The sequence below is a fragment of the Oncorhynchus mykiss genome, chromosome 32, assembly GCF_013265735.2.
Source record: "Oncorhynchus mykiss isolate Arlee chromosome 32, USDA_OmykA_1.1, whole genome shotgun sequence".
In the NCBI taxonomy this organism is placed as follows: Eukaryota; Metazoa; Chordata; class Actinopteri; order Salmoniformes; family Salmonidae; genus Oncorhynchus; species Oncorhynchus mykiss.
The window spans coordinates 6,225,851-6,239,500 of record NC_050572.1 but is presented as its reverse complement, the minus strand read 5'-3'; the positions used below and the strand labels follow the sequence as shown (position 1 = coordinate 6,239,500).

Genomic DNA, 13,650 nt, shown 5'->3' with positions numbered 1-13,650 from the left:
TATTTCAGCGGTATTATGGGTTCACTTTGGGTCATTTCATTTCAATGTACCTATTGGATAATGTGGATTTTTTTATTGAGCTCTGCAGTGTGGTGCTGATGCAGTACGCCGTTTCTGTCTCGTATGACTATGGGCCCTGGTGGCTTGATGCTCTAACAGCTGATCTGAGGGTTTACTAGGAAACGTACTCTAAGGTGCAGCAGGTAGCCTAGTGGATAGAGGCGGGGTAGCCTAGTGGTTAGAGGCGGGGTAGCCTAGTGGATAGAGGCGGGGTGGCCTGGTGGTTAGAGGCGGGGTGGCCTGGTGGTTAGAGGTGGGGTGGCCTGGTGGTTAGAGGTGGGGTGGCCTGGTGGTTAGAGGTGGGGTGGCCTAGTGGATAGAGGTGGGGTGGCCTAGTGGTTAGAGGTGGGGTGGCCTGGTGGTTAGAGGTGGGGTGGCCTGGTGGTTAGAGGTGGGGTGGCCTGGTGGTTAGAGGCGGCGGGGTGGCCTGGTGGTTAGAGGCGGCGGGGTGGCCTGGTGGTTAGAGGCGGCGGGGTGGCCTGGTGGTTAGAGGCGGCGGGGTGGCCTAGTGGTTAGAGGCGGGGTGGCCTGGTGGTTAGAGGCGGGGTGGCCTGGTGGTTAGAGGCTGCGGGGTGGCCTGGTGGTTAGAGGCTGCGGGGTGGCCTGGTGGTTAGAGGCTGCGGGGTGGCCTGGTGGTTAGAGGCGGCGTGGCCTGGTGGTTAGAGGCGGCGTGGCCTGGTGGTTAGAGGCGGGGTGGCCTGGTGGTTAGAGGCGGGGTGGCCTGGTGGTTAGAGGCGGGGTGGCCTGGTGGTTAGAGGCGGGGTAGCCTAGTGGTTAGAGGCGGGGTGGCCTGGTGGTTAGAGGCGGGGTGGCCTGGTGGTTAGAGGCTGCGGGGTGGCCTGGTGGTTAGAGGCTGCGGGGTGGCCTGGTGGTTAGAGGCTGCGGGGTGGCCTGGTGGTTAGAGGCTGCGGGGTGGCCTGGTGGTTAGAGGCTGCGGGGTGGCCTGGTGGTTAGAGGCGGCGGGGTGGCCTGGTGGTTAGAGGCGGCGGGGTGGCCTGGTGGTTAGAGGCGGCGGGGTGGCCTGGTGGTTAGAGGCGGCGGGGTGGCCTGGTGGTTAGAGGCGGCGGGGTGGCCTGGTGGTTAGAGGCGGCGGGGTGGCCTGGTGGTTAGAGGCGGCGGGGTGGCCTGGTGGTTAGAGGCTGCGGGGTGGCCTGGTGGTTAGAGGCTGCGGGGTGGCCTGGTGGTTAGAGGCTGCGGGGTGGCCTGGTGGTTAGAGGCTGCGGGGTGGCCTGGTGGATAGAGGCGGCGGGGTGGCCTGGTGGATAGAGGCGGCGGGGTGGCCTGGTGGAGAGAGGCGGCGGGGTGGCCTGGTGGATAGAGGCGGCGGGGTGGCCTGGTGGATAGAGGCGGCGGGGTGGCCTGGTGGATAGAGGTGGCGGGGTGGCCTGGTGGTTAGAGGCGGCGGGGTGGCCTGGTGGTTAGAGCATTGGGCCAGTAACCCGAAAGGTTGCTGGATTGAATCCCCGAGCTGTCAAGGTAAAAATCTGTCATTCTGCCCCTGAACAAGGCAGTTAACCCACTGTTCCTAGACCAGTTAACCCACTGTTCCTAGACCAGTTAACCCACTGTTCCTAGACCAGTTAACCCACTGTTCCCAGACCAGTTAACCCACTGTTCCCAGACCAGTTAACCCACTGTTCCCAGACCAGTTAACCCACTGTTCCCAGGCAGTTAACCCACTGTTCCTAGGCCAGTTAACCCACTGTTCCCAGACCAGTTAACCCACTGTTCCTAGACCAGTTAACCCACTGTTCCTAGACCAGTTAACCCACTGGTCCTAGACCAGTTAACCCACTGGTCCTAGACCAGTTAACCCACTGTTCCCAGACCAGTTAACCCACTGTTCCCAGACCAGTTAACCCACTGTTCCTAGACCAGTTAACCCACTGTTCCCAGACCAGTTAACCCACTGTTCCCAGACCAGTTAACCCACTGTTCCCTGGCCAGTTAACCCACTGTTCCCAGGCCAGTTAACCCACTGTTCCCAGGCCAGTTAACCCACTGTTCCTAGGCCAGTTAACCCACTGTTCCCAGGCCAGTTAACCCACTGTTCCTCGTTGTTGTAAATAAGAATTTGTCCTAACTGACTTGGTTAAATAAAGAATACATAAATAAAATAAAACACAGACTTAAAGTTGAAACACATTATTATTATTATTATTATTGGGGTTATTATTTATATTATAACTGTCTCTGTCGGTCTCTCTCTCTCCCTCTCTCTATAGAGTCGTCTCGCCCTCGGTCAGAGCTCATGTCGTTCTGGCAGGGTATCGGGCTGGTGATGGGTCATGGACCTTACGTCAGGCTGGTGATGGGCTTCCTCTTCACCTCATTGGCCTTCATGGTGACTACACAGGGGACACACTTGTTTAGGCATTCATTACTCCTTCACCCAGGCACACACACTTTTGCTCTCTGCATTTGCATGTCAACGTACACCTACCACAACACACCTTACCCATGTCCTTAATGGTGAGTGGTGACACTCTAACGACCGCTGACACCTAGTGTTCACACCTTACCCATGTCCTTAATGGTGAGTGGTGACACTCTAACGACCGCTGACACCTAGTGTTCACAACATACCCATGTCCTTAATGGTGAGTGGTGACACTCTAACGACCGCTGACACCTAGTGTTCACAACATACCCATGTCCTTAATGGTGAGTGGTGACACTCTAACGACCGCTGACACCCAGTGTTCACAACATACCCATGTCCTTAATGGTGAGTGGTGACACTCTAACGACCGCTGACACCTAGTGTTCACAACACACCCATGTCCTTAATGGTGAGTGGTGACACTCTAACGACCGCTGACACCTAGTGTTCACAACATACCCATGTCCTTAATGGTGAGTGGTGACACTCTAACGACCGCTGACACCTAGTGTTCACAACATACCCATGTCCTTAATGGTGAGTGGTGACACTCTAACGACCGCTGACACCCAGTGTTCACAACACACCCATGTCCTTAATGGTGAGTGGTGACACTCTAACGACCGCTGACACCTAGTGTTCACAATATACCCATGTCCTTAATGGTGAGTGGTGACACTCTAACGACCGCTGACACCTAGTGTTCACAACATACCCATGTCCTTAATGGTGAGTGGTGACACTCTAACGACCGCTGACACCTAGTGTTCACAACATACCCATGTCCTTAATGGTGAGTGGTGACACTCTAACGACCGCTGACACCTAGTGTTCACAACATACCCATGTCCTTAATGGTGAGTGGTGACACTCTAACGACCGCTGACACCTAGTGTTCACAATATACCCATGTCCTTAATGGTGAGTGGTGACACTCTAACGACCGCTGACACCCAGTGTTCACAACATACCCATGTCCTTAATGGTGAGTGGTGACACTCATCACGTTTTGTAGTGTGGGTTTTTATAGGATATGCCAGTCTCTGACCCATAACCACCTCATCACCCACAATAAAACTTAACTCAACCATAAAGCTAAGCTTCCAAACCCAAAACCGTAAGCTAACCTTCAATATGGCCTCATGTTAGGCTCGGCTGTCTGCCACTGTTCTGCTCCTTTTTAGAGTGTGTGTAGTCTGTTTATTTATGTGGTCTCTGGGCTAAGCCTGCCTGTCATGTTAAAGTTGAGTGTCCAGCCAGCGAGCGCTTGGCTCCTGTGTGTGTGTGTGGCGGGGCCAGTCTAACTGAGCGTGTCTGTGTTTCTGTCTCTCTCTCTCTTTCGCTGCAGCTCCTGGAAGGGAACTTTGCTCTGTTCTGCTGCTACACTCTGGGCTTTAGGAACGACTTCCAGAACATTCTACTGGTCATCATGGTGAGGACACACAGTGGCAATGTCCTTTATGTTTTGATACAGACAGATTGAGACTCTTTTCCCACATCATTCACTGACCTCTCTATTGTTACTGTAACCTTGACTGGACCACTGGAGACAGGAGGTTTCTATACAAAACAGCTGTCTCTCTCTCTCTGTCTCTCTCTGGCGCTCTCTCACGCTCTCTCTCTCGCTGTCTCTCTCTCTCGCTGTCTCTCTCTCTCGCTGTCTCTCTCTCTCGCTGTCTCTCTCTCTCGCTGTCTCTCTCTCTCGCTGTCTCTCTCTCTCTCGCTGTCTCTCTCTCTCTCTCTCTCGCTGTCTCTCTCTCTCTCTCTCGCTGTCTCTCTCTCTCTCTCTCGCTGTCTCTCTCTCTCTCTCTCGCTGTCTCTCTCTCTCTCTCTCTCGCTGTCTCTCTCTCTCTCTCTCTCGCTGTCTCTCTCTCTCTCTCTCGCTGTCTCTCTCTCTCTCTCTCGCTGTCTCTCTCTCTCTCTCTCGCTGTCTCTCTCTCTCTCTCTCGCTGTCTCTCTCTCTCTCTCTCGCTGTCTCTCTCTCTCTCTCTCGCTGTCTCTCTCTCTCTCGCTGTCTCTCTCGCTGTCTCTCTCTCTCTCTCTCTCTCGCTCTCTCGCTCTCTCGCTGTCTCTCTCTCGCGCTGTCTCTCGCTGTCTCTCTCTCTCGCTGTCTCTCTCTCTCGCTGTCTCGCTCTCTCGCTCTCTCTCGCTCTCTCTCTCTCGCTGTCTCTCGCTGTCTCTCGCTGTCTCTCTCTCTCTCTCTCTCTCTCTCTCTCTCTCTCTCGCTCTGTCTCGCTCTGTCTCTCTGTCTCTGTGTGTCAGTGAGGGCTAATGTCTGAATACCAGCCTGTTCCCACAGACGTTTACCACGGCTATGAAAGTCGCTCTCTGTCCCCCCCCCCCCCCCCCCTCCCCCTCCCTGACATCCTTATTTATCCCTCTCTTCTGTCATATGATTAAAAGGACTTAATGACGTCTTTATCCTAACAGGAATGCAGTTGGTACGTGTGGCAGTTACCCTGACACCTGACCTTACAGCACAGTAGGCCTGTGAACTATGGGGGGGGAACTCTTAGTGCTAATTCTCTAATTTAATAAATAAAAGGGATAGAGTGGACCTGTCTTAATGTCCTTTTCCTTTTATGTAAAGTCTTAATTAACTCCTAAAAGGTCCTTCAATTATGGTTTTATTGAGTTAACTCCTGAGTCACATACTTTGAAGTGGAGCGTAGGCACAGTTCTAGGATCAGTTTACCCTCCCCTAATCCTTACATTAGTGACAGGTCTAGGATCAGTGTACCCTCCCATAATCCTTACCTTTACCATTAGTGACAGGTCTAGGATCAGTTTACCCTCCCCTAATCCTTACCTTACCATTAGGCACAGATCTAGCCAGCAGCATACCGCCCTACATGCCTCTGATGGCTTGCCTCTGAAGATGAGCAGGGTTGGTCCCTGGATGGGAGAGCAGATGCTGCTGGAAGTGGTATAGGAGGCATTCTTTCCTCTGATGTAAAAAAAATGTATAATAATTGTTTTCCAGGGCAGTGATTAGGGACATTGCCCTGTTTAGGGTGATGTCTTTCAGATGTTAAACGGGTGTCCTGACTCTGGTCACTAAAGATCCCATGACTCTTATATCCTGGTGTCCTGACTCTGGTCACTAAAGATCCCATGACTCTTATATCCTGGTGTCCTGACTCTGGTCACTAAAGATCCCATGACTCTTATATCCAGGTGTCCTTGGCTAAATTCCCAATCTGGCCTTCATACCATCATGGTCACCTAATCATCCCCAGTTTACAATTGGCTCATTCTTCCCTGTAACTATTCCCAAGGTTGTTGCTGAAAATGACTTCTCAGTCAATTTACTTATATAATATGCATACCCTGCCCAAATCCTTACCATTAGGCACAGGTCTAGGATCAGTTTACCCTGCCCAAATCCTTACCATTAGGCAAAGGTCTAGGATCAGTTTACCCTGCCCAAATCCTTACCATTAGGCAAAGGTCTAGGATCAGTTTACCCTGCCCAAATCCTTACCATTAGGCACAGGTCTAGGATCAGTTTACCCTGCCCAAAACCTTACCATTAGGCACAGGTCTAGGATCAGTTTACCCTGCCCAAATCCTTACCATTAGGCACAGGTCTAGGATCAGTTTACCCTGCCCAAAACCTTACCATTAGGCACAGGTCTAGGATCAGTTTACCCTGCCCAAATCCTTACCATTAGGCACAGGTCTAGGATCAGTTTACCCTGCCCAAATCCTTACCATTAGGCACAGGTCTAGGATCAGTTTACCCTGCCCAAATCCTTACCATTAGGCACAGGTCTAGGATCAGTTTACCCTGCCCAAATCCTTATCATTAGGCACAGGTCTAGGATCAGTTTACCCTGCCCAAATCCTTACCATTAGGCAAAGGTCTAGGATCAGTTTACCCTGCCCAAATCCTTAGCTTTACAGTAGAGGTGCCTAATGGGCACAGGTCTAGGATCAGTTTATCCTCCCCTAATCCTTTACTATTAGACACACTAAACTGACTTCAGAGCAGCTTTATTCTATATTCACCCCTTCGAAGGCCATTGCAGGTTCTTAACCTGTTTTCTTCATTCTTAAGCTCAATGTTATTCAGCACTGCAGTCTTTCAGCACGTCTCTCTGGCCTTTCAGCATGTCTCTCTGGCCTTTCAGCACGTCTCTCTGGCCTTTCAGCACGTCTCTCTGGCCTTTCAGCACGTCTCTCTGGCCTTTCAGCACGTCTCTGGCCTTTCAGCACGTCTCTCTGGCCTCTCAGCACGTCTCTCTGGCCTCTCACCACGTCTCTCTGGCCTCTCACCACGTCTCTCTGGCCTCTCACCACGTCTCTCTGGCCTCTCACCACGTCTCTCTGGCCTCTCACCACGTCTCTCTGGCCTCTCACCACGTCTCTCTGGCCTCTCACCACGTCTCTCTGGCCTCTCACCACGTCTCTCTGGCCTCTCACCACGTCTCTCTGGCCTCTCACCACGTCTCTCTGGCCTCTCACCACGTCTCTCTGGCCTCTCACCACGTCTCTCTGGCCTCCCTAATAGTGTCACTCCAGGTAGCTTGGCTCTTCTCTGGTCAAGGGCACTGTCTTCATTGCTACACTGTTTGGTAATAGTGTAACTCCAATAGGGTTGCCAGATTGGTCTGGGTAGAGGGAACACGGACGGACGGGGGTTAAACAAACGAGACCTTGTCCCCAATGCAGAGGACGTTGGTTCATGAGTAGACTAGACAAAAAGACCTTGTCTCTGGTCAGTGTCCTCAAATGGCCCCCAGCGTAGCCTAGTGGTTAGAGACGGGGATGCAGGTAGACTAGTGGTTAGAGAGGGGGGAGGCAGGTAGACTAGTGGTTAGAGAGGGGGATGCAGGTAGACTAGTGGTTCGAGAGGGGGGAGGCAGGTAGCCTAGTGGTTAGAGAGGGGGGAGGCAGGTAGCCTAGTGGTTAGAGCGTGGGACTAGTAACAGGAAGGTTGCAAGTTCAAATCCCTGAGCTGACAAGGTACAAACCTGTTCTGTTCTGCCCCTGAACAAGGCAGTTAACCCAGTGTTCCTAGACCAGTTAACCCAGTGTTCCTAGACCAGTTAACCCACTGTTCCCAGACCAGTTAACCCACTGTTCCCAGACCAGTTAACCCACTGTTCCTAGACCAGTTAACCCACTGTTCCTAGACCAGTTAACCCACTGTTCCTAGTTCAATGTTCCTAGGCCGTCATTGTAAAATAAGAATTTGTTCTTTAACTGACTTACCTAGTTAAAGGTACAATAAATAAATATAATAAAACATTCCTGATTTTTTTATATAGTGCACTGTGTCTCTGGTCAAAAGTAGTGCACTATGTAGGGAGTAGGGTGACTCTCTGTTGTGAATCTACTGTAGCCAATAGTTTTTCTAGTTGTCTTTGTGGGAAGTGTTTATGCTGCTACTTGGAGTGGTGAGCGCAGACAGGACAGCAGTAGCCTGTTGGGTTCAGAACATGTGACTCTATTTACTCTGAAATATACATTTTGTTGTTGTTGACACTGAAAATGTTTAATGCTGGAAGGAGAAAGACTCGAGGGGGCAGTGGGGTGCAGACAGTTCAAGGGAAGCTAGATGCAGGTGACCTTGGCGTGGTATCGCCAGGTGACCTACCTTGGCGTGGTAGCTCCAGGTGACCTACCTTGGCGTGGTAGCTCCAGGTGACCTACCTTGGCGTGGTAGCTCCAGGTGACCTACCTTGGCGTGGTAGCGCCAGGTGACCTTGGCGTGGTAGCGCCAGGTGACCTACCTTGGCGTGGTAGCGCCAAGCAGCAGACCAAACATCTGTGAAGATGTTTAGCTGATGCAGTCCACCCACAGGTGATGCACTAGAAAGGTGACAAAGACACAAAGCCTGGTGACTGAAAGACACAAAAAATGAAATGACTCAGATTGACTGAGTGTGTTGCATTTTACTAGAGCAGGTTTAGTGAGCTGTACCTTTATGCTCCTTGGCACTATTAAAGACTACAGCACTAATACTGTGACGTTTTGAAAACAATAATACATTTTTAGTGTAAGAGCAGTTTGAAAAGACCCCCGGCGGTTTCTGCCTGTTTTGGTGGGATGGAGTTTTGGCCTTCCATGGTGACATCACCAGGCGGTAAATTGGTTAATAGACCAATAAGAAAGCATTCTGAACCCCTCTGCCAATGACGGCTATTCTTCAGTTTTCCCCCTCCCTACTCAGACCACACCCACACAGTCCTAGCAAAAAAAAAATGTTTTTGTTAATTGAGTTTATTTTTGACCGTTTTAAATTAAACAGTCACAGTAAGGTATTTAATTGTTACCCACAAATTATTAGATTTTGAGGTTTAAAAACAGCTGACCTTAACTTCATTTGGAATGTTTTGGGAAGCAGTTTTTACATTTTGTAAAATGTAAAACATTAAGAATACTGGTTAGTGTTTAGGATTTACAAGACTGAACTGCTGCTTTTTGTTTTGGAGTGTGTTTGGGGTAGTGTTTGGGAGAGTGTTTTGGGGTAGTGTTTTGGGGTAGTGTTTTGGGAGAGTGTTTTGGGAGAGTGTTTTGGGAGAGTGTTTGGGAGTCTTCCTCGACAGATGTTCCAGAGACCGAACATTCCACAACGTTGCATCCCAAATGGCACCCTATTCCCTAATACAATACACACAGTGGGGCAAAAAATGATTTAGTCAGCCACCAATTGTGCAAGTTCTCCCACTTAAAGAGATGAGAGGCCTGTAATTTTCATCATAGGTACACTTCAACTATGACAGACAAAATGAGAAAAAAAAATCCAGAAAATCACATTTTTAATGAATTTATTTGCAAATTATGGTGGAAAATAAGTATTTGGTCACCTACAAACAAGAGATTTCTGGCTCTCACAGACCTGTAACTTCTTCTTTAAGAGGCTCCTCTGTCCTCCACTCGTTACCTGTATTAATGGCACCTGTTTGAACTTGTTATCGGTATAAAAGACACCTGTCCACAACCTTTTCTGGATTTTTTTTCTCATTTTGTCTGTCATAGTTGAAGTGTACCTAATGATGAAAATTACAGGCCTCTCATCTTTTTAAGTGGGAGAACTTGCACAATTGGTGGCTGACTAAATATTTTTTTGCCCCACTGTGTTCCCTGGTCAAAAGTAGTTCCCTACATGGGGGAATAGGATTACATTTCTCTTTACACGTTGACTGGAACCCCGGCTAGGTCAAAGCAGGAAAAAAGGACATCAACGATGGACACAACTATTTCTATATGATGTGTTTTGACTGAAAACGACACACCTCTTTGTCTCCAGCTCGCTGCGATGCTCACCATACCTTTCTGGCAGTGGTTCCTCACCAAGTTTGGCAAGAAGAACGCCGTGTACATCGGCACCTCGGTAAGACTACGCAGAATGATCGCACAGCACCATGCCATAGTCCAGGGTTTATCAATCTCGGTCCTGGGGACTCTCCTCCCCCTCCCTGGTTTCTGCTCTAGCCTTGCACAGCTGATTTTCAAATAGCAAACTTCTCATCAAGCGTTGATTTGAATCAGCTGTGTTGTGCTCGGGCAAAAAAACAAAAACGTATCACCCAGGTGGGGGGGCCCCAGGACCCGAGTTTGGCGAAACCCCCTGCCTTAATCCATGGAGACATGCTTTTTATTGGTCCAGGGTCTCTGAGTTTATAATGATGAAGGTGGTGTTTCTAATACGGGGTTTCTGTCCTGTCGACAGTCTGTGATCCCCTTCATGATCCTGGTGGTGTGTGTGAAGAGTAATCTCATCATTACCTACATGGTGTCGTTCGCTGCCGGTGTCGGTGTCGCTGCTGCCTTCCTGTTGCCGTGGTGAGTTGGAGTTTTTCCTCTCTTACCTTACCGGACCCTCTGGCTGTCGTCTCCTCCTCTCCGGTTATGTTTCTAACCCCTACACTCTTATGTGTGTTTGGTTGTTGGTGGATGTCTCTGTCTCTCTCTAGGTCCATGTTGCCAGACGTGGTAGATGTCTCTGTCTCTAGGTCCATGTTGCCAGACGTGGTGCATGTCTCTGTGTCTAGGCCCATGCTGCCACATGTTGCCAGATGTGGAGGATGTTACTGACTCTCTGTCTCTGTCTCTAGGTCCATGCTGCCAGACGTGGTAGATGACTTCCAGGTCCAGAACCCAGACTCTCGGGGTCACGAAGCCATCTTTTATTCCTTCTATGTCTTCTTCACCAAGTTTGCCTCTGGAATCTCTCTGGGGATCTCCACTCTCAGCTTGGAGTAAGTTTACCACACACACACACACACACACACTGGAAGGAAAACACACTGGCCCCTGTTGTACTGTACATAGGTAAATGTTGTTGGTGTGAGGATAAGCCAAACCCTACAGTCTCCATATGATTCTTCTGGCTCTCACATCCACTCCATATGATTCCCCCGGCTCTCACATCCACTCCACATGATTCCCCTGGCCTGGCTCTCTCATTCACTCCATGATTCCCCTGGCTCTCACATCCACTCCATATGATTCCCCTGGCTCTCACATCCACTCCATATGATTCCCCTGGCTCTCACATCCACTCCATATGATTCCCCTGGCTCTCACATCCACTCCATATGATTCCCCTGGCTCTCACATCCACTCCATATGATTCCCCTGGCTCTCACATCCACTCCATATGATTCCCCTGGCTCTCACATCCACTCCATATGATTCCCCTGGCTCTCACATCCACTCCACATGATTCCCCTGGCTCTCACATCCACTCCATATGATTCCCCTGGCTCTCATATCCACTCCACATGATTCCTCTGGCTCTCACATCTAAATTAGTAGTGTGTGTATGTCACATTAACCTCCTTGTTAGCGTGTTGATCAGTCATGAGGTTACATTAATTTGTACTATCAACCTGTGTGTGTGTGTGTAGTTTTGCAGGGTATATGACTCGAGGTTGCACCCAGCCTGAGAACGTGGATATAACCCTGAAGGTTCTGGTCTCCGCGGCGCCCATAGGACTCATTCTGATTGGCCTGGTCTTATTCCGCTCTTATCCAATCGACGAAGAGAGGAGGCAGTGCAACAGGAAGCTTCTTCAGGAGCAACGGTAAGACTGGCGTGTCTGGCTTGGGAACTCGGGGGGCCTCGTACCCCAAGCATTTCCTGTATATCTGAAAGGATTGGATAGATGTATGATCTGGAAACGATGCCAAATTCCGCTCCTTGACATGCCTCGTACCCAGGCTACCCAAAGTACATTTTGTTGTGAACTGTTCAGATATTTTATGGGCTGCTTGTATGTGCCATGTCTAACACCTGGTCTCTGTTCTGTTCTCACAGGGAAAATGAAGTAGACTCAGAAACAGACTCCACAGAACTGACCAACATGGTGTAGATTCTAGAACACTCATGGACCACTGGAGTGACACGGTTGCTTGCACCGGGGTGGGGCTAACGAGAGTCTGGACCTATCGCGACGGAGATACTGCTACCATCCAATCACACTGCTGCTCACGTGTCTCTCAGAGCACATGTCGTCATGACGATGTGCCATGGCAAGGAATCCTAAAAACGGAGTGACCTTCCTGGTTCGATTCCCAGCCCACTTAAGCTGTGACAAACTCAGAAATTGTTTTTGGGTGCTGTCTCAAAAGGCAACCGATTTCAAAGTGCACTCTATGGAGACTCAATAGACTACTGTAAAACACAGCCTTTAGTTGTTGTCCATGAATGTTGCACAAAACCTTAATGTGATGTGTACCATTTTTTTTTTGTGTGTGTATTTTGCCAATGTTGAATATTTCTGTCTTAACTTAATCTAGCGTGGGTACTAGTTTCAAAATCCCAAGACTTTTTTAGAACAATCTACTACTCCCCCCTCAAGTGTGAAACTTGAACGACCGTCTTTCTATGGTGAAGATGACCGTCTTTCTATGGTGAAGATGACCGTCAACAAAATGGCCCTATGGTTTGCTTTTTTTTTTTTCCCTACTCGGTTTACATTTCGGTTAAAAAGGTTAAAAAAAAAAATTATACAAAAAAAGCCAGACTAATTATTTTGGTAGAGAGAGAGATAGAACATTTAGAGAGAGAACATTTCTACAGACTTCAGTTTGGTACTGTCAAGTACAAAACAAGTCAGAACCCTATCTAGCATTGAAAGATTCACAATGTTTAAGACTATTTGACACTACAATGGAGTTCTCTTGTCATGGATTCCTTTTTGTGTTTTTTACAAGGTTTCCTTCCTCACGTTTCATTGGCTCATTCAACAGGGGTGTATTCACTAGGATGCCAAGGGGAGGGACCTACCTGAATTTTTCCAATAGTAACTCCTTTTGTTGCAAAACATTTAGCTACGGTGTGCACCAATGAATACACCCCAGTAATGCCCAGAAGAGATTTGGTCCCAACTGCAACACTGTAGGTAAAAGATGTTTCAAAAACACTAGTTCTTAGTCTCACCATTAAACCAGAACCACTATAGCACAATAATTGTTAACCAAACTATTTTACACAGTCTGTACAATCATGTATTAAAGTTTTTTTTACAGCTAGTCATTAACTTAGTGATGGGCAAACCCATAACGACAGCGAGTACTAATCTAGAAAGGTTAAAGTATATGAGTAAAAAATGTATTTGTCTGATTTAAGAGAAGTCCTTTCAGGTTGCTGTTGCATTCTGGATGTGTACTAAAATGTTGGATTGGATTGGAGATGGAGACAGTCCCGCCTGCCTCTGAGGCAGTGGTAGCCAAATGTTTCAGCTCTGATCCAAATGGGAATATCACTATAGATCGCGGACACGGAGAGCTCAGACCACACCTTGTATAAAACGCTGCCTCCTGTGCATTATGTAAATATTGAATGTAAGTAAAAGTTTGAAATATCTTTGTTGACAGAAACTGTTGTGAACTGGTATTCATCGATGTACTTATTTAAAGAGTTGTCACATTTAATAAATACTAATTCAGACAGTATTGTGCTTTGTGGGAATTCATTCTTTTAAAATTATATATATATATTTTTTTACAAACTTCATATACTCAGTCCTAGCCAGAGATGCAGCACACCAGTAACGATAAACGGACATACACAGACTACCGTACGCTTCTGAAATCTACATGTAGGTTTACCACTGGCTACATGAGGTGCTCCATCCACAGTTGAGTTGAGCAGCACTGTCATACTATACATTGTGATACCAGGTTTCATATTCAACCCCTTTCTGTAGATCTGGTGCAGTGGGAGAAATCTACCGGTCTCAATCCCAAA

At 48.6% G+C, this 13,650-nt stretch overlaps 1 protein-coding gene across 1 annotated transcript in view; it reads left to right on the top strand.

The window, feature by feature from the left end:
- Window positions 1-13,355, top strand: part of LOC110487835 (sodium-dependent lysophosphatidylcholine symporter 1-B) — a 41,068-nt gene extending 27,713 nt beyond the window's left edge. Inside the window, exons 8-14 of the mRNA XM_036971014.1 lie at window positions 2,286-2,404; window positions 3,792-3,875; window positions 9,703-9,786; window positions 10,126-10,238; window positions 10,511-10,654; window positions 11,306-11,482; window positions 11,716-13,355. Of these exons, the coding sequence (XP_036826909.1) occupies window positions 2,286-2,404; window positions 3,792-3,875; window positions 9,703-9,786; window positions 10,126-10,238; window positions 10,511-10,654; window positions 11,306-11,482; window positions 11,716-11,770 (776 nt within the window). The 3' untranslated portion in view covers window positions 11,771-13,355. The remainder of the gene's footprint in view (window positions 1-2,285; window positions 2,405-3,791; window positions 3,876-9,702; window positions 9,787-10,125; window positions 10,239-10,510; window positions 10,655-11,305; window positions 11,483-11,715) is intronic.
- Window positions 13,356-13,650: the final 295 nt, after the last annotated feature.